Genomic DNA, 20,291 nt, shown 5'->3' on the forward strand with positions numbered 1-20,291 from the left:
TTTTAGTGGAAGAGGAAATAACAGCTTAGTGTACCATCCTGCAACTAAATGGCCTTTGATGGATTCATTTTCAAACGTCTGTAAAAACAAGATTGGGACTGATTTTAGGTGATGGGTCACATGAGGGGAATAGTTTTCCGTCTAAAGCATTTGTATGTCAATACAACTTGTTGATATTCTCATGCACCTTTGAAACAGATTATCCTTGTTTGCATAAGTGGTTGAGAAAACATCCAACTGACTCCCAAAACACCCTTTTCACAAACTGAAAATGTTGTCTCGTCTAATAGGTATCTTTATCAAACAGTATTATTTTTGATGAATCACTAAATCTTCATTAAATTGTTCCCGAGAAGACAGTGGGAAGTTTTAATCTACTATTATTCAATCTGTGTTTTGCACCTGTTCACAAACAGGTCAACATAATACACGGCCAAGTCCGCCCTGCTGGTGGAAACTAAAAATGGAAGCGCACAGAATCGGATCCCTCTTTGCTCTGCCTCTACAGTGTTTTCATTTGGACAGGACAGATACTGTAAGTCATAAAAAAACGACAGTGGAATGAAGTGCAATCGACCCCTTCGTTCAGTGTTTTCTTTTTGTATTCCACTAATACTAAATATATTTATGTTCTGCGCTGGTTTGATTTAATACTAACAAAAGGTTTTCTCTGGTGTTTGTATTTTATAATGTATCCCTTGGCTTGATTTTTTTCATAGTAAAAACACCTTTCTGTACAGTTTACTATAATCTTGAGTATTGTAACTAATACCCAATGTTTTTTTTTTAACTACATTCACATTGCACCTCCCCTTATTTCATTTGTTCTATTATATTAATATATCATGTTTTATTTTAGTGTTCATGTAGTATATTTAACTTCATAAAATATGTATGAAATATAAAAAATGTGCTAATTATGGCTTGAAGTGTCAGATTTTGATCAAATATTTATTAGGCTTCCGGATATTTTTTGCTCTGTTCAGTTCTTATTGCGGTGTTGTTGAGGCAGCATTTTAGTTTATTTCCTTGGTCTATTTATTTAAACATCAGGCCAACTTTCTTTTTACAGACATGTCTGTGGAAAGGAATTGTAAATGGGTTCCTATCCTATATCTCTTATCGCTCTTAATTTGAAAGCCGCCGCCCATCATTTCCTGTATCTCCCCTGGTGTGTATGTGTAACTTTACGCCGCTGTGGCACTGACAGCGTCGGAATGACTGAAAACACGATCAACAAGCAAGCACAGAAGTATGCCGACAGAGAGAAACCCGGACCTCCTACAGCCTGCAGTCAGACTCCACAGGGTTACGCTTTCGACGACGAACAAGAGTTGTTTTTTTTCAGTCTTAAACTACAGATAACATCAGAGTTTGGACAGTGGTTGTTGTCTGAGTTTATGTCTTGACGGGATGGCATGACGGGGCTGAACTTTCCCGATCCTCTCGCACACTGACGGTGCAGAAACGGCGCTGGTATCACTGCGGATAGTGAGGTGGTTACCACTGGATAAACAGGGTGGTAACGCCACGTACGGCCGGGACGATACAAAAGACAACTAAACGAAAGCTTTAATGAGTAACCGAGTGGATACTGAGTTGTAAAGTGAAACGCAATGTGAAGCCATGGATGATCGACTCAGTGGAAAGTTGGGAGAGAAGACGAAATCTTCGCAAAATTGATGCTTTTTTGAGCACGATACGACAGGGGGAGCTCGGTTCAGCGTCCTGTGACGTTTCTCGCAGCGTGGCACACAAATCAAACTTGATACAACAATGTGCGAAGTGGCCATGGAGGAGCAGGAGAGGGAGATCTCCGACATAGCCCCGCAGGAGTGCCCCTCTGCGGCGGAGAACGGGGGGGTCATGCTGGTGGTGAATCACAGCCACGTCCATGCCCCCCTCAGCGTGGTGCTGGCCACCCTGCTGTACTGCGCAGAGTTCATCACGGCCGCCGTGCTGTGCAGCATGTACCATAAAACCAACGACGGCGTGTGGATGGCCTTCACCATCACCTTCATGCTGGTGCCCGCCGTGCTCATCCAGCTGGCGCTCACCTTCATTCACAGGGACTTGGGCACGGACCGGCCTCTGGTGCTCTTCCTGCACCTGCTGCTGCTCGGCCCCGTCATCAGGTAGGTGGGTGGGGTGTGTGTGTGGGGGGGGGGGGGGGGGGGGTAGAGGTCGCAACTTTGCTTACTTTTCACTTGAAAGCATTATTTTTAAACTAGAGGATATTTATCCAACCAGACAGCGATACATCTGCAGACTAAACATGCAAAAAAAAAAAAAAAAAAAGTTAGATTGTGAAGTCCCAAAAAATCATGTCTTTGTAAACTATTTCATTAGAGAAACGTTTTTGTGTACCTATAGATGCTCATCACCCAAGATCTGATATAGATGTGCCACTAATCTCAATTAACAGACTGTTCAATTCTTGAGCAAAAAGGCCAAATGTCTTCATGGTATCTGCTTCCCAATGTGATGATTACATGTTATACTTGTCATGCTGTAAACTTAATATTTAGTGTAGCATTTCAAAGGTATGGGGAAATTCAAGAAGCATTTTTACCCTTGTCTACAATGTTTAAGTATCTTGGCTAATTGAATTATTTTATGATACTATAGGATGTTAAAGCATGATCATGATCTCTATGTTTTTTTTTTTTTCTTCCATCGAGTGAGAGTTTCAGATTCAGTATTCATGAACTGAATCACACTCCAGATGGTGAGCACGTCCAGTGTGAGGAACAGGAGAGACAGAACATAACAACCTCACACGTCATCTCAAGTGTTGCATAAAGATTGTGTTCAAAACACAAGACGCTTTTACTTCACACAGCTTCTTTTGATTTGAAGTATTCCATTACTGTGCGCTCACCTTTTCTGGGTCACACTGGGGACCCCCCCCCTCCCCCCCATCCAGTCCGCACCCCCACCTGCTCCTGTCTAGACTGTAAACAAGTTGGTCAAATGACTTTGCAGAGCTGCCACCCCCTAGTTACACATCTTTCACATTTAGGAAGCTGCTCAGTCGTATGACCTCATCCTCGGTGTTGCAGACTAGTCAGACCACTTGATCTCCTGAAAGGCGAGAGAGGAACAGGAAAACAGTGGGTGAGAGACGTTTTCCAGACAGACTTAGTCAGGATACATGTTAAGATGCTGTTTTGAATGTTTTTGTTGAGGGAGGTGTTCTGTTTAATGAAGCCAGTTGGTGTCAGTTAATCTCAGGTGAGGGACCTGTTTGGCAAACGTTGACTCATGTAGGGTGATGAAAGCGGAGACTCTTTTGAAATTCAAAAGTAAACGTAATAGTCTACTTCTCTTTCTCTCTCTCTCTCTCTCTCTCTCTCTCTTTCTCTCTTCCCCTCTCTCTCTGAACTTTGATACCGCAGTTTGCAGTTTGGTGCTGCTCTCTATTTTTACAGTACAATAAGAGTTTAATTTAAGGGAGTGTTTCTTTTACAAGGCAAGAAATTCTACTTTGCCTTCAGCTCTGTGCAGGTTACATGCTGCATTCTTTGCAGGATAAGTGTCACTAAAAGGCATTTAAACGACTCGATTTGTGGCTCAACTTTTTGAAGCAGCCTTGAACATAAGATGTCAGACACACTTCAAAGCAGCGGTCTGCAGGTATAAGACAGAGGTATTTTAGATGAAATGATCAATGAGAGCTTGCTTTTCTTTGGCTATTCAGATCTTATCGTCAGCGCTGAGCTAACAGTTTTGATTTGAGTTCATCCGCTGTGTAATGTCGAGCATGAGCACAGATACAGCGCTTTCAGAATACAGAACAGAACTGCGTCAGTAATGGTGAGAAGGCTGGATCCTTCTTTTAACGCAGCCATGTTTCATGCAGATTCCAAGTTCCCACAGTTAACTGGACCAAGGTCAGACACTGTTCTATACTTATCCTTACTCGTTGGTGATAAAGCCCCACATGTCATTGACCACCTGCAGCTCCACAGTCTATTTCAGTCTGTAGTGAGAGAGGTAGTGTTGATATGCACTTTCAGTCAGTTCACAGAAAGGTGGTTTGTATAACATGATGGGGTTCAGCCTTAAAGCTTGAAGGTGTCTCTGAATTCATTGGTTGATGAACGAATGATTTACTTTGGCTGTGAGGAACTTTCAGAAATAGCAGTAGAGGGGTGTTTATCCACATGGTTTGATGCTGACTCATGGCTTCAAAGTTTTTTATGATGTACTTCATTAATAATCTTAGCGGTGAAAAAAGATTTTGAGGATAAGGGATGTGTGACTTAATTTCCTAGAAAGTCGGAACAGAAAACACTTTTATTCTGAAGGATAAAGAAGTCAAGTGTTTGACACACTTCCTGATACCAGAATCCATGACCTCAGACATCCTTTTGTGAGTGTGGAAGACGACAAGGGCTTAAAATTGGAAAATAAAAAGAAGGGATTGGACACCTTTTTCCTTTGACCAAACGAGCATTTACATTACAGGTGTCACATTAGGGTAATGTAAGTTCTAAAAGCCTCCCAGGTGGACAGGTGTTGCAAATTAGCATTCTGCTAAAAATACCAAGAGCAAATGCATCTGGAGCCTGTGAATGTTAGAGCACCAATGTTACTGTATGTCCATATTAAATAAACAAATAAATAAGTAAGATTAGTGTCGTCCCATGTTAGGCAAACTTGCCCACCAACGTCCAATAGAAAACTCCAACAGAGAGAAGCTCGGTGCTATTCCTTACAGATCAACGTCCTAGCTTATTTCTTCCCTGTAGTGTCCATGTTTGGTTTGTGTGAACATTGGTATGTCATCAATATTGCAATTAGGTATTGGAAAGCCGAACAGGAAGCTCTGCAAATATGTGGACCGACCGAAATGGCACTTCTGTTCTTTACGATTTGACAGTGTCGTATAGTTCTGAGCCGGTCACACACCGATGGAGAAAGGACTTGAAGCCACGATAGAACCAGGAAAGAACATAACAAGAAGGAGTTTCAGCCATGCTAGCTGCTAATTAGGGTCAGTTAATAGTAGAGCTAAATGCTGTTCAAGTCAAATGCTAACATGCAACGGTTTTACATGTTGGTCATCAAAGAAAAGATTGTTAGCATGCTAATATTGACACTGAACACAAAATACGGCCGAAGCTTTAAAGTAAGAGGATCTCCAAAGTAGGACAGATTCATCCTCTGGAGAACATCAGTGTAAACAAAATGTTATAATCCACCCGAAAGATGTTGAGATAGTTCACCTTGGGCAGATAAAGGCCATGCAGACGTTAACTTCCGCACACAGCCACATTGCTAGCGTGGCTAAAGCTGTCCAGGACTGTTCCACTGAAGCTTCTTAAACCAAAAGCGTCTGTAATCTATCGGCCACGCTCACCTTACCCATGATCCTAAACACATCTTCCACCCAAGAATGCTTTCATGGTGCGAGTGATTTAAAACAGCCACACCAGATGAAACAGATTTCAATATGCCAGCTGCTGAACACGACACTGAGATTAACACCTTTCGCCAAATGCTGTAGGTGGGCCATGAAACGAATACTATGATTGTTTATTACAGAGCATTTCATTCTGTTCTTTTTGTCCTGCGCTCGTTGCCTCCTGTTTTATTTCAAGCTGGCCTGTACACAAATCACCTCTTGGCTCAGATGGGAGGCTTCCTGTGTGACTCAGGGATGTGGCTGGCTATCTTGTGGGTGTGCATTCAAATCAACCAATTACAACCTGTTATCTTTTACAAATAACAGTAGATCAACATTTGGTATTTGTCAAGGGCCTTGTTTTAGTTTAGTTTAGTTTTGTCTGCGAGAAGAAAGAGTTACGTCTTCCACATAGTCAATATGCTAACTTTGAGGAAGGGGTTAGGTTCTCTGCTACGGGGGGGGGGGGGCTTGTCCTGACATGTCTTGTTGAGTGTTTGATCCTGAAGCGGCAACAACACAAACTGTATTATTACTCTGTCAGCTTGGACCAGCCTGAGCACGCAGCTTTTCTCTTTTTTGTGTCTTTCCCTATTAGGTAAAACCCCTCAGTCTGTTAGCGAGCGTGATGAGCCTCAAGTCATCTTGCTGAAGAGCTATTGGAAGAATTTCCTGAATGCTCTTGCTCAGTCTGCTGCCCGTCACTCTGAAAGTTTCAGTGTTAGAGTCGCCAGAGAAGCATTGACTTGTTTTTTTTTTTAAAGGCGGTTCATTTTCTTTCCTGTGTCGATCGTTGCAGCACACTGCTGTGTTCACACACTTTGAGGGGGCAGGTTGCATGTTCAGACTGCAAATACAGAGCAGAAACCAGTGTGTTTTTTTTTTGTTTTTTTTTAAAGTCCATAAGCTGATGCCTTGGAAGTCAGCACATATTGATTCTCTCGGCTAATGCATTCATCTGCGCTGCTTTTTGCGTTCCCTCTAAGTGAAATTCAGTCTGCCTCTCGGTTGCTTTACAGAATCCTAAGTGCACGCTGGCTCCAGTTCATACTGCCTCCTCAGCCTGTTGTGCTGCCAGATTTCTGTGGGAAGGATGTCAGTAAATCAGGTTTTTTTTGTGCTGTAACTGTAATGTAGACAGGAATAAATATAGTGTGTGCTGGTCTATAGATAAGAGTGTGTGTCCAAGTGACGACAACATCCCCCCCTGCCAGGCTCCAACATTTGGGTCAAACACAGTTCAGGGGCATGTGTGGACGCCTGGCACTGTGCCCTGTTTGCACTTTCAGCAAAGTGCACAGTTTCCCCCTGCTAGCAGCAGCTGAAGCTACAGACCGTGGAAATGTCGGACCGCTGCCGACTCCTGAGTGTCAGAGCCGCACGTAGTCGTACAGCAAAGGAGTGCATTTAAGTGGGAGTCTTGATTCTGTCCGTCTTAAAGTCGGAGATTTCAGAGGAAAAAAAGTTAACATTCCAGCGCGGTGACGTGAGTTTTAGAGCTGGGGTGGGAATCCTCAGAGAGGGTGGGGTTTTTTTTTTGGTTTTTTTTTGTAAAGCCCAGATGTGCAGCAGTGTGGGTCATTTCATGAGTATCATTCAGGGATTAATATGGCGACATGTTGTTTGTCAGGCAGGTGGAAACCTTGCACTTCCAGTTAAGGTAGCATTCATGTTGCAACTTGATTACTGTATATGACTCTGACATTATTTGGCTGTCCTTTTGTGTCATTTTGGCTTACAGTCAGGAAACACTCCAGTTATCATTTGAATGTAGAAAAACTTAAATTAGCCACAAATCCCCTTTTTTTTAAGTTTTGAAATATTCAGACACTTTCCTTGGAGGAATCAGTAACACACCTCTTACACAGAAACTGCTCACAGAAAAAAAAACATGTTTCCGTCTTTATGAGTAGTGTTTATTTCTTCGCCGGTGACCGGACACAGGGAGCATTTACCTTGCAAACATTTTTAAAAGAACCACACCCAGAGTTTTTCACAGTGTGCATTAAGGCCTCGGGGGATCTGTGTTTCATGTCTTGTGGCTGCCCTCTGGTGGCTGGTGAGGGTTGTGCTCCTGTTTGCTGAACTGTGATTTACAAATAAAGGTCTGTTTACGACGGCTCTCTTGAAGGTAAAACATTTCTGAGCTGAGTAACTTTAATACCAATCTAATTAACTGCATTGAAATCAGGCTGAATCAACAGATTTCAGAGATGTCACCCCTGATACTTTTCTTATTTTATTTTATATTTTTTTTACTTTATTGCTTTGATTGCTACATATTGCTTCACGTATTCACACCATGATTAATACATTTTGATATAAAAGCAGAAAACACATGATCCCTATTATAGTTACTCAAACCTGGCATTGCACTGCCCTCTGTTGGTGTTTAAATGTAACTTCGCTCTCAGTCACTCCTCTTCTTTCCTCCCCAGGTGTTTCGAGGCCCTGGTGGTCTATTTCAAGGCCGGGCACAAGGAGGAGCCTTACGTCACCATCTCCAGGAAGATCCAGCTGAAGAAGGGACAGGGGTTGCCTATGGAGTTGGAAATTGGCCAGTCGGAGAGGACCCTGGCCACACACAGGAACGCCTTCAAGCGTACGGCGGTCATCCAGGCTTTCCTGGGCTCCACGCCTCAACTGACGCTGCAGCTGTACGCCACCATCCAGGAGAAATACTTCCTCCCTGCAAGATGTAAGCGTGTGAGAGGGGTCGGCGGTTCACGCAGCCCACGTGGAGAACTTGAAACATGTTCACGCTGTTGCATCCTTGCTTTCAAACTTAGCTATGTTGAAATACCTTTTTTGAGGTTAGAAGCTCTTTAGGACTGCGACTCATCCTGGAGAGTTAATACTGTACAGGTCAAATCAAAAGTTAAAACCAGAATGAGTGAATGTTAAAGCAGATGAGTCCTTTTTTTTTTTAAGAGGAGTGCTGAGCAATAGCAATCTAAAATACGAGTAGGAAAAAAATTCTAAGTGTCTTCAGCATTGCTAGCGTCACTGTAAATGTTAATCCAGCATGGTAGCATGCTACTCTGTAATGTTTACAGTGTTAATGATCAAAGTTTAGTGAGTTAGCATGCACGCCTTGCAAGTTAAGCAGTCAACGCAGTACAGTTGATGCTTTGTTGGGAGGGTCTCAACAAAGTGTAACATGACATGAAGATGCCCCTAGAGGAAAAGTGATGCCATAAAGTAATGATTGTAACGTACTTCAATGATGTATTGAAGGTGTGTTTTTAAGAAACGCATTCTAAACATTTTCCATACCACTGCGTTACAATAGATGTATTTTAAAGAGAGTGATGTTTGACTTATATAAGAAACACTGGAGATATTCTGTTTTGAATGATGAGGACTACAAAGCCTTCTCCGAGCTTGAGAGCGTTAATCAAAGTGACGAGTTTCAATGGGACTTCGATGTGGACGTTTTTGTGACGCTTCACTTGTGTTTTGTTTTCACAGTGGCCCTGATGATCATCACCCTGATCTCCATCATATACGGGGCGCTTGTGTGCAGCGTTCTGGCCATCCAGATCAGATACGATGAATACAAGGTGCGCCTGCGCCCTGCGGCGTACCTGTGCATGATCGCGTGGAGGGGTCTGGAGATCGCCACGCGCATCACGGCTCTCGTCCTCTTCAGCACGGCGCTCGCGGAGTGGGTGATCCTCGTCGGCTTGGTCAACCTGCTCTTCTTCTTCTTCCACCCGTGGGCCGAGTTCTGGGCCAGAAAGGGTTCGCTGGCGGAGGATGTTGAGAAGAACTTCTCCAAGCTGGGCACGACGGTGGTGCTGTGCATGTTCACGCTGCTCTACGCGTGCATCAACGTCTTCTGCTGGTCGGCCGTGCAGCTCGACCTCACGCACAAGGAGCTCATCGAAAGGGAGCAGCACTGGGGCCGCCTCGCTCTCTATTACTGCGGCCGCTTTGTGGAGAACTTCCTCCTCATCCTGCTGTGGTACTTATTCAAATCAGACTTCTACGAGTATGTGTGCGCGCCGCTGCTGGTGGTGCAGCTGCTGATCGGCTACAGCCTGGCCGTGATCTTCATGCTGCTCTTCTACCAGTTCTGCCACCCCTGCAGACGCCTCTTCAAGTACAACGTCCACGACTGCCTGCACTGCGTCTGCTGCCACAAAGGGAGGGAGGGGGCTGGCGGGAGACAGCGGAAGCCCCAGCCCACATACTCGACCGCAGGCACCATGGTGCTGGTGCCGGAGGAGCCGCTGGAGCTGCTGGACCCCAGAAACTCCGAACCCCCAGACCTCACCAGTCAGCTGGGAGAGCGGGAGACTGCTATTATTGACGACATAATGGAAGCAGCGTGAAGATGGCTTAACGGAGAATAAAACGAACTAAATGCTCTGATGTAAAAATGCATCGAAGCTGGTGCAACACTGAACGATTCTTTAAACACACGAACCACGGGGTCCTTGTTGTTTCAGAGATAGCAAAATGATGAATTAGAAAACCCAAGATTTGCATTTTTCTCCTGAGTGCGCAGAACTTTACACATTTTTGGCTCTGAACTGGATTTAGGTCCTTACTGATGTCTTTATGGAGCATGATAACCCACAGTCAGGGCACCACGGGGCCCCAGAATGCTAAAAGAATGTAGCATGCTGAGATATGCAGCCATGCACAAAGACCAGCTTAAGAGAGAGCAGCAGTGGGGTCATGCTCAGGAGGACTGAGCCAGGTGTGCAGGGAGACGTGCCAAGTGTGTCCGAAGAGTCTTGAAAGACTGAGCAGGACTCCCCCAGTATTCCTCCTCTCAGGGTTTATCCCCCCCCCCCCCCCCCCCCCCCTTTGCACATGCTTGCATCAGCGCTAAACAGACTCCTTTTTAAACAAAGCAGGAAGGGGAGAAAAGGTCAGAAGAAGAATTGATCTTCCTCATACCCTGACTGCTGTGATGAATGCCTTGTGTTGTTCGCTGTCCAGCCTGACTGCCTTGATTTTTTTTTTTTTTTTTTTTTTTTTAAAAGAAGGTCCTGGTTCAGACTATCAGGTGTTTGTCTTTCATAGTTAACCTTAAAGTTGATGATGCATCGACCAAACTGCCACTGAATGAACTGTATCAAAGTGCTCTCACAGGTTTTAATGTGTTGTCTCGTTTGTTTGTGTGCCTTGACTACTGCTGTTTACTTGAAAGATACATAAAAGCATTGAATGTCCTCATGTTATTTAGTTTACCTTTTTCATGAATAAAAATAAAACATGACTCCTCACTCCTTCTTTTTAACACACAATAAAACTGTATGCATCCAATAATTTCCTCAACTTGCAGCAGAGTAAAATTTCCTGCATGGTGTAACTTCCTCATTCCTGTACGTCCATTTTTTTCCAACGAGCAGGGAATGTGGCCATTCAACTACAAGAGGGAAACCTCTCCTATAAACTTTTATCAACAGAGACATTTCGTAAGCCGCCAGGTTTTTGTTTCCTTGTGTATTGAGTCACCTGTAGAGGAGGGAGGAGCCCGGACAGGAGGCTTTAAAGGAGTTGCAAAGCTTGAAGATGCAGGGAAATTGCTGCGGGTCGAGATAAAGTCATCAACATGGCAAACTGGATAATCAACAATGGACTTACTGCCTTTATATTGGTGAGTGTTTGGTGTTGATAAATGTTAATATCTCCAGTAGGAATTTATAACGGTTAGGGTAAGATTTTACGTACAGATTGTGTGCGTAGAAACCGAACCATAAATGCGTAAACGTGCGTTTTCAACGCAAATCGGCGAGGCTATTCAAGTTTATTAGTTCTGTAGCACATTTTAGCAGCAAGGCTGTTCCAATTGACTCACACAAGACATCAAGACTACTATAACAAAGTGTAAAACAAACGAATTATAAGAGAACATTGAGCATTGATTAAGGACGCCATTATGATCAGATATAATAAGACATTTATATAATATCAGGCTAAATTTAATTTAATTTTTATTTAATTGTAATCGAACTACAATAAATATAAATCTAATGTGCTAAAAGACAGCTGTAAACAAGATAATCTTAAACATTATTAAGAGAACTGAGAGTTTCGGCGGACCTGTGACTTTTGGGAGTTTTTTTGGAGCATATCAAATGAGATTTATTATGATGACATGTGTAATGAAAGAGTCATGAAGTGACGGGGAAATGTTCCTTGTCGTGTTTGCAGGTGGTCTGGATGGGCATCAACATCTTCCTCTTCGTCTGGTTTTACCGCCTGTACGATTTGAACGATGAATTCTATTACACGCGTCATCTTTTAGGGGTAAGAAAGAGCGCGGAGGTCAGCTTGACGTTTTTCTCGGAAACTTTAATCTCATTTAAACTCATGTGAATATTAAAAAAAAAAAATGTTTCAGGCTGCCTTGCCCTGGGCCAGAGCTCCCGCTGCTGTCCTCAACTTCAACTGCTTGCTGATCCTGCTGCCGGTGTGCAGAAACCTGCTGTCTCTGCTGCGCGGCTCCTTCGTGGTAAGATTGTGATGCTTACGTTTTCAAACAGGGCGAGGTGCTCTCTATACATGCTAATTGTCCCTTTAAGGTGGAGTATTTGCATGCAAATAATATAAACTAGTTTGACTGCTGGACGGGCAGGTAAGTCACCTGTGATAGTTTCACATGAAACGTTTTCCCACTAGCCATCATTTGCCTTTTTTTTCTGCCTTTTAATCCTATTTTCCATCATTTTGTACGAGTTTGTATTGTTCTCCAGCATTTCCTTTTTTATATTCTTTGCTTCTAAACTATTTGTCTGCTTCAATAATGCTTTACCAATAGGGGGCCGGTATAGGTGTCCAATATACAGAGGCTACAGACCTCACAATGGTCGCAGGCTGGACTCCTGATCCAGATGCTGTTTGGTGCTGTAAGGCCATCAACTCCCAAAAAATAATCTCTAAAAAATGGGACATTGTTGTTCTTATAACTAATTTTTCCCAAAATTTAACTTTTGTTTAGGGTGATATAGTGTGTTTTTCCCCATATAAACAACCAGTTATACAGGTGAGTAATATAGTTACTGTATGTTTATGCTATGGCCCAAAAATATGACAATTTATCTTTCCATATCTGCACCCTGCCCCCTACATGCGGCCCCCTCCTCTCGAAATAGACTCATGTTAGGAAACGCTCCGTCACAGCCTTGAAAAGAACTTATTTCCCCGTGTGTCACATTTTCTCTTTCTGTCCTTTGTTATCTTTTCAGTGTTGCGGCAGAACAATGAGGAAACAACTGGACAAAAATCTGAGTTTCCACAAGTTGGTGGCTTACATGATCGCTCTGATGACAGGTGAACTCACCTGCGTGCATTTCTCTCTTTCACTCTCAGCTCTTGTTCTGTGATGGTTGTGGTTCACCCGCGCTATGCTGAAATGCCAATGAACTTAGTTGAGGTTGGAGTTTCATGTCAGAGCCAGAGGTGTAAAGAGTTCTGAAACTAGTTACTTAAGAACAAGAACTGTTAGATGACTCAAATTTTACTCAGTTACAAGTTGAGGTAATGGTCTAGGAAAATACTGAAGTAAAAGTAGAAAGCAGTCTTCTCAAATTCACACTTTTCACACAATTTCACATATCAACAATTTGTCATCACCCCTCTGCAACTCATACAGACGGTACTCATTCAAGTCTGAATGTAACGCAGGGGGCTTTTTAAGGAACTTCAATGTAAAACCATTGTGACTGTATGAGACTGCCCGGGCTGTTGGCGTAGTACAAAGAGTGAGAAAGTCCACAGGTGGAGGAGCTGGAGGTGGTTTGATGGACTTCACTCAGGAGACTGAGGTTCATGTCCCATGAAACCAAAATGGTTTTAAAGTTGTAAGGCCCATTATGTGCGTCAAGTGACTGTCATGTCACTTTCAAATTGCGAAGTCGTGTGACTTTCATGTCATGAGTCGCTTCAGTGACAACATGTTACCATATCAGTAACATACCAAGGTTATTGCAGCCCCAAACATGGTCTTATGCTAAACCTAACCAGGAAGTTTTTGTGTCTGAAGCCGCGAACATTTCACAGAGTTAATCACATGTTGCATACATGTCTCTGCAATTTTTTCATTCCAAGCGTGGAGGGGAACCTGCAGTGGCTGTGAAATTTTCCCAAACTGCAAAAGGCTTTGTCTAGAGCCAGTGTTTGCTTTGTGCGTTCTGGGCGACTTTAGAAACAAGGTGGTGCCACATAGTAGACATTCTCCCTCTGTAGATGAAAGAGCTCATTCTTATAGGTAACAAAAACACAACTATTCTTTTTGTCAGGGGATTTTAGCCAATAAAAAGATTCTCCAAAAGACATATAATCCACCTCTCTGACAGCAAATCCCCGTGATTATTACACAATACAACTTTAATTCAAATTGCATTCAGTACTCCATTTTGATTTTAAAAGTAACTAAGTAGATCACATCATGTAATGAGTACTTAAGTACAGACTTGAAATCTACTCATAGAAGTACAAGTACCCAAAAAACAACTTAATTACAGTAATTTGAGCATTTGTAATTCGCTATGTTCACACCTGGAGTTCAGAATTGACCAGTGTTATAGGTGTGAGGGTGAGGGGTGTTTAAGACAGAATAAAGAAAAGAATGAATCAATTAAAGTAATGTGACATCATCTTATTTAAGCCTTGAAATGGTGTGCTTGCTGTACATGGTTCCAGTATACAGTATATTTTATAATTTCTTTTACACACTCTGCACACTAGTCTGACCTGATGTTTTTAGATAAGTTATTGAAGGAGGACAAAGTTATCACTCCTTCCTGATGGTTTAGTGGAACTGATAACATAAAATGTTTCTGCCAACCCAGAGTACTTCCTCCTTCTGCTAAAAACACAAAGACAGACAGACAGACAGACAGACAGACAGACAGACAGACAGGTGCAGAGGTCAAAGATTAACATGTCATGTCAGGGAATGGAAAGAGGAGAGGGAAGTAAACTAAGTCTAAAATAAATATTTACCAATAGTGGATTTAAAAGAGTTCTTCTTCATTCTTTCAAGATCAGACATATTGTATATATATATATATATTGACCTCTAGTGCAGCCACTGCAGATGTTTAAATCTTACATTTATCAGTATTACATAGTTGTTGTTTTTTAAACTATCATGTGAAAATATTTGAATTGAAATCAGTTTGCATACCCCTGTAGTTAGTATGAATAAAAAATGTGGTAAACCTGCAGTGGTAACCTGTCTCCTGTGTGTGTGCTATTTAGCCGTTCATTTAATCGCCCACTTGTTGAACGTGGAGTGGTACAACAACAGCAGACGAGGAGGTTACGACAAACTCAGCACGGCTCTGTCCGACCTGGAAGACACCGACAACACCACTTACCTGAACCCAATCCGCTCTTTAAATGTCGTAAGTCTTTCCAACTTAATTCAGTCAAAGTATCACAGTGACATATGGAGAACTGAATGTGGGCTGTTCTCATGCTTTTTGTGTAACTTTATGTACGTTAGAGCAGTGGTTCTCAGCTGGTCCAGACTCAGGACCCCCGGCAACTCCGTCAGGGAAAATAGCGACCCCAATTTCAGGTATTATTCAGCCTGGACCTCAGACGCTACAAACAGGTGGCAGAGCAAAGAAATGGAACAAAACAAACATGTTTAAAAACGGCTTCATAGACTTCTTGACACCCCCCAAATCCACACGATCGCGACCCACTGAACACACTTTCCGCCACCCACATTTGGGTCCCGACGCACCAGTTGAGAACCACTGAGTTAGAGGATCACATCAATAAGCACTCTGAATTAGAGCTGTCAACAGACAAATCTTGCCAGATAATAATTTTTTTCCCCCTCATTAACTAACGGAATAGAATCACAAAATAAATTCCCCAAAGTCGCTCTATCTTTTAAATCATTGTCCTTCCTCTTGATTTTGTAAACAGAAGCTCACGTCTAAATTGTCACTATCTGCTCCGTCTTCCCCTGTGTTTCAGGATGCCCAGCAGAGTCCGACCTACCTTGTCTTCACCACCATCGCTGGCCTCACAGGCGTCATCATCACTCTGGCCCTCATCCTCATCATCACCTCCTCCATGGAGTTCATCAGACGCAGCTACTTCGAGGTCTTCTGGTACACCCACCACCTCTTCATCATCTTCTTCATTGGTCTCGTCTTCCACGGAGCAGGGTATAAGGAATCAGCTTGATCTTGCGTGGAACTTTTGTGTTGAATCAAAGGGCCGACAGGTTTAACTTGTATTTGTCATGTTCAGACGCATTGTGAGGAGCCAACAGACAACAGATCCTGCACACAACTTCACCTACTGTAAGGACCGCAGTGACCAGTGGGGCCAGATTCCTGAGTGTCCCATCCCGCAGTTTGCTGGAGGATTTCCACAGGTTTGTCTTCTTTTACATTTATACTCAGGAAAATGTATAGCTGTTAAATGTTTATTTAAACTACTACTTCACTACAGCTTCTTCTATAAGTAAAAGTGTACTTAATTTGTCTGTATATTCTGTCTGTTCCAGACCTGGATGTATGTGATCGGCCCCATGATTCTGTACATTTGTGAACGTCTGCTGCGTTTTATTCGCTACATGCAGACTGTCAGTTACAGAAAGGTACGTTTGATTCGCGATTCATCTTTTCTATATGACTCGCTCGGCAGGTTATGTTAACTCACCTTTATAATCCGCTGGATTTGCTCTTAGATCGTGATGCGGCCGTCGAAGGTGCTGGAGCTGCAGCTGGTGAAGAACGGATTCAAGATGGAGGTGGGTCAGTATGTCTTCCTCAACTGCCCGGCCATCTCCCAGCTGGAGTGGCACCCGTTCACCATGACTTCTGCCCCCGAGGAGGACTTCTTCAGCGTCCACATCCGCTCGGCCGGGGACTGGACCGACAAACTCATCAACATCGTGCAGCAGCTGCCAGAGGGAGCACAGGGACCAAAGTGAGTGTTTCATTTTAAATAGGCCTAATGGGATTTTGCATCTTAAGCATATCGTCTTAACATTTAAAAAATAGTTATCACTCAACTTTCTAAATGATTGTCAGTGACACAGGAAGTTACACTATGTCGCTTTGACGCTAATGGTACAAATTGTGTAATAACATTTAACCGTAAGTGGAATTGCATTAAAAAAAAAACGCAATCTAACCCTGACTGATCTTTTAAAACGTAAATGTTCAGTGACTGCAGTCGTAGCTTTTAAAACTTGTTCATGTTTTGTTTGTCGGCTGTAACTTATTTGTCCTAATAACACAATGTCTGTATTGTTTTTCTGCAGAATGGGAGTGGACGGACCCTTCGGCACAGCCAGTGAGGACGTATTCGACTATGAGGTCAGCATGCTGGTTGGTGCCGGCATTGGAGTCACTCCCTTTGCCTCCATCCTCAAGTCCATCTGGTATAAGTTCAAAGACTCCAACCCTAAACTACGCACCAGAAAGGTAACAATTAAAAACGCCCACACAGTTTCACAATCAGCCTGTTTCTTACATTTAAACCTGTCAAATCAATGTCACCACGCTGACAAAGGACCTGTTATTGTCTCTGAAATAAAGAACAATGTGTGATTTCACAACACAGCCATGTTAGAGGACGAGTCATCTGCAGCTCTTCCGTAAAAGGATCATTGTTCAAATCGACTGCATCTGCTTCCTGGTTTCAGATCTACTTCTATTGGCTCTGCCGGGAAACACAAGCCTTTGAATGGTTCGCTGACCTTCTTCAGGTGCTGGAGAGGGAGATGGAGGAGAGAGGAATGGCTGATTTCCTCACCTACAAACTCTTTCTGACCGGCTGGGATCAAAGCCATGTATGAGAGTTGTTAATCCGTCGTCTCGAGTCATAGTCCAAAGTTCAGATAAACTGAAAGAGCTTGTTTCATCTAAAACTTGTGTGTTTTCCCTTCTCTCTCCCCACACCCCACACATTCTGTCGCAGGCTCATCATGCGTGGGTTCACTCTGACAAGAACACAGATGTGGTCACTGGGCTCAAACAGAAAACGCAATATGGCAGACCCGCCTGGGACAAGGAGTTTGAACAAGTCCGTAAAGAGAACCCCACGTAAGTTAAAGTCCTGGAGTAGTTTTATTAGCTTATTCATTTTTATTTCACCCCTTTTTTAGTCCAGGCTAAAAAAAATCTCAACAACTGTTTAGTGAGCTGCCCTGGAATTAGGTTCAGAAATTGCTGGTCCTCAAAGAATGAGGTCTGACTGACTTTTCCCCCCCATAACTTTCATGAGCTCCACATTTGAGATTTTTAAGATGTAAGCTGTGATATTTAGTCAAGAAATGCATGGTCCCAAATAATTAATGCCGACCAAATTTGTTGACCCCTACTCCTATAGCACCTCCATTTGGGGTCATGGGTAATATTTGTTCAGAACTATTAGATGGATTGCCGTTGAAACTTCATCCAGAAGTTTATTTCTGTTTATTTCTCCCCTCAGGATGAATTGCATTCATTTTATTTCTGCCCACCTTTATACTTGCAGCCCCCTCAGTTAATTTTATGACCAAAAAACTTCCAACATCAATGACATTCCTCAGCTGTAATTTCTCATGAAACATCAGCTTAACAACAATTAGTTCAGCTCTTTAGCATTGTCACTGTAAGCACATTAGCATGTTGTGTTAAGAGTTTAATTAGCTTGAATATGTAGCTTAAAGTGGTTTACTTCCTTTTACCAGAGGATTGAATACTTTTTTTTTAAATGTAAATCTTAACCCCATTCAAACAAACTTTGCACAAAGCTTCTTCTTTTTTGTGTGTGACTGTTTTCAACAATTTAGCTAGCTTAAGTAAGCTGTCTTGGTACAGCCCCACTGATAGCATGGTTAGCAATCTTCTTTACATGTAGCAGGAGATTCGATAATCTTGTTGACCTGGTTTCTGTTTCTTTAACTAAACCAGGGATGGGCAACTTCGTTCACAGCAAGGGCCACATTAATTTAATTCTCACTGCCAGAGGGCCAAATTGTAGCATGCAAAAAACGATTACAGTCAATAATGTCTCAAATTTAACTTCAACATATACCAGTGATCAAATATGATTATGGACATATTTCTGGTTTTCATGATTTCATGGCAGATTTTGTCATGTTTTCTTCATGTTTCCAATTAATTGATATGTCAAAATTGACCCGAGGGCCACGTTGAGGGTTGATGGGGGCCGCATGTGGACCCCGGGCCGCCAGTTGCCCACCCCTGGTCTAATGTTTTCAAAGGTGTAGCTACCTAAACTAGGGTGTGTTTTAGTAAAGTGCCTGCTAGCATGGTTGAAAGGCTAGTGTCTTTAGCTTACCTGTAAAAGGACTGAATAATGTGTAGAATTATTTAACTAAAATATGTTGTATTTATTTTTCTTTGCAGGTCTGTGGTTGGCACTTTCTTATGTGGCCCTGCTGCTCTGGCTAAAGTTTTGGATAAGAAATGTGCCAAATACTCAGACGTGGATCCTCGGAAGACTAAATTTTACTTCAACAAGGAAAACTTCTGAGACAAATTCAACAGCAAAGCCGAATTTTTTTTTGTTGATTTATCTTTTAGTTTGGAGGACTCCCCTTGTTGGGGAATTTCCTTCATGGAGTATCTTAGCACAAACACAAAGCAGCCTGACAGTCTGTGACTCGAGCTGGGTGTGTTTGGAAACACTTGACTATACTGCACTCGTTCAGAAGAAGACAAAACAAAAAGGCACGGCATGTTGTTCTTCTAGCACTACTCAGGGACTTTCTTTCTTCATTCAGATTTTTCCAACCATGATGAAACCAGAAACTGATAATTCACAATGACTCATGGTTTAAACACTGAGTCACAGTCACGTTGCTAGATTAGTTGTACTGTTAATTTTAATCTGTGTGTCTGGTGAAGCCTTTTTTTTTAGTTCCTAAGACTTGAACAAGCTTTGAAATATTGTTACACAGAGATCAGCACCTCCAGCGAAATAAAACAAATGAAATGAAATCAGAACAGAAATTTAATATTTTGTCTTAAAGACAAATTTATACTTTCTTACAGCAGCCCACCAAGGACTGCAACCAAAGAGTGTTGCCATTATCACATTTTTCTTTTTTTTCTTGATTAATCATGTTTTCTCTAAATATATTCTTTTTTTATGATTTATTTTTGGCTTTTAATGCCTTTATTTTAGAGATAGGACAGTGGATAGTCGGAATTCAGGGGGAGAGAGCGGGAAAGGAGCCACAGGCCAGATTTGAACCCGGTCCATCTGCTTCGAGGACAACAGCTTCTGTACATATGGCGTGCAAGCTAAACACCAGGCCACCAGCATCCAGTCTCTTAATTTAATTTGTCAGAAAAAAAAAAGTATAGTTCCTCTGGGAAAGTTTTTCATAGTACAAATGTAAAGTTTCTTGTTATATGAATCAGACAAGAAAGGCAGCAAATCATCACATCTATAGGATGTTAACAGTTCATTTTTGGCTTTGTTTAAGCCATCAGTTTTGTTGATTAACTTCTTCAGGAATATTTCATCTTTGAGTTTATGTTTTCCACAAAAGAATGGACCAAAGACAAAATGTATTGTACTGTAAATCACTGTTATGTTGTTAAATATGTCATGTAGTTTTGCATTGAAATTTTTTTAGCTCCAAAATTGTGAAAGTGTAATCTTGGTCAGTTTTTTCCAGTGGCTTTAATTGTTAAGAAAACATGCTTCTTGGAAACCACCTGTGATTTATTGTTACCTTACAACATCACCATTACAAAAAGTGATGAGGTAAAGCAGGAGGTCACGTAGGCAGAGGTTAATCATCTTCTCAAGAAGTGAACGGACTTCTGGGTATTATTTTCTTCTGGTATTTTTCATTTTTTTACTGTTTTAAATCATTTTCTTGTAAATAATTCTAACCTCATTTTGAATAAACAAATCACTACAATGG

General features: G+C 42.2%; 3 protein-coding genes across 3 annotated transcripts in view; 2 read left to right on the top strand and 1 right to left on the bottom strand.

The window, feature by feature from the left end:
* Nucleotides 1–20,291, bottom strand: part of cenpi (centromere protein I) — a 153,304-nt gene that overhangs the window by 27,390 nt on the left and 105,623 nt on the right. The gene's annotated exons all lie outside the window — the stretch shown is intronic.
* Nucleotides 1,211–10,643, top strand: xkrx (XK related X-linked). The gene is made up of 3 exons (XM_061048462.1): nt 1,211–2,135; nt 7,849–8,108; nt 8,882–10,643. Exons 1-3 carry the CDS (start codon nt 1,777–1,779, stop codon nt 9,745–9,747), a joined length of 1,485 nt encoding a protein of 494 aa, XP_060904445.1. The 5' UTR covers nt 1,211–1,776; the 3' UTR covers nt 9,748–10,643.
* Nucleotides 10,875–20,288, top strand: nox1 (NADPH oxidase 1). The gene is made up of 13 exons (XM_061048459.1): nt 10,875–11,024; nt 11,582–11,677; nt 11,772–11,882; nt 12,616–12,700; nt 14,633–14,778; nt 15,365–15,558; nt 15,644–15,770; nt 15,903–15,995; nt 16,086–16,327; nt 16,665–16,827; nt 17,049–17,195; nt 17,324–17,448; nt 18,760–20,288. The coding sequence occupies exons 1-13, from the start codon at nt 10,980–10,982 to the stop codon at nt 18,884–18,886; spliced, it is 1,701 nt and encodes a 566-aa protein (XP_060904442.1). The 5' UTR covers nt 10,875–10,979; the 3' UTR covers nt 18,887–20,288.

The sequence above is a fragment of the Labrus mixtus genome, chromosome 10 (assembly GCF_963584025.1).
Source record: "Labrus mixtus chromosome 10, fLabMix1.1, whole genome shotgun sequence".
NCBI classification, from domain to species: Eukaryota; Metazoa; Chordata; class Actinopteri; order Labriformes; family Labridae; genus Labrus; species Labrus mixtus.

Bases quoted from the DNA above. Each gene is read 5' to 3' on its own strand.
- xkrx (XM_061048462.1), top strand. From the start codon at position 1,777: ATGTGCGAAGTGGCCATGGAGGAGCAGGAGAGGGAGATCTCCGACATA. The intron at 2,136-7,848 runs GTAGGTGGGTGG...TTTCCTCCCCAG, and splicing joins CTGCTCGGCCCCGTCATCAG to GTGTTTCGAGGCCCTGGTGG. The intron at 8,109-8,881 runs GTAAGCGTGTGA...TTGTTTTCACAG, and splicing joins ATACTTCCTCCCTGCAAGAT to TGGCCCTGATGATCATCACC.
- nox1 (XM_061048459.1), top strand. From the start codon at position 10,980: ATGGCAAACTGGATAATCAACAATGGACTTACTGCCTTTATATTG. The intron at 15,996-16,085 runs GTACGTTTGATT...ATTTGCTCTTAG, and splicing joins AGACTGTCAGTTACAGAAAG to ATCGTGATGCGGCCGTCGAA. The intron at 16,328-16,664 runs GTGAGTGTTTCA...GTTTTTCTGCAG, and splicing joins GAGGGAGCACAGGGACCAAA to AATGGGAGTGGACGGACCCT.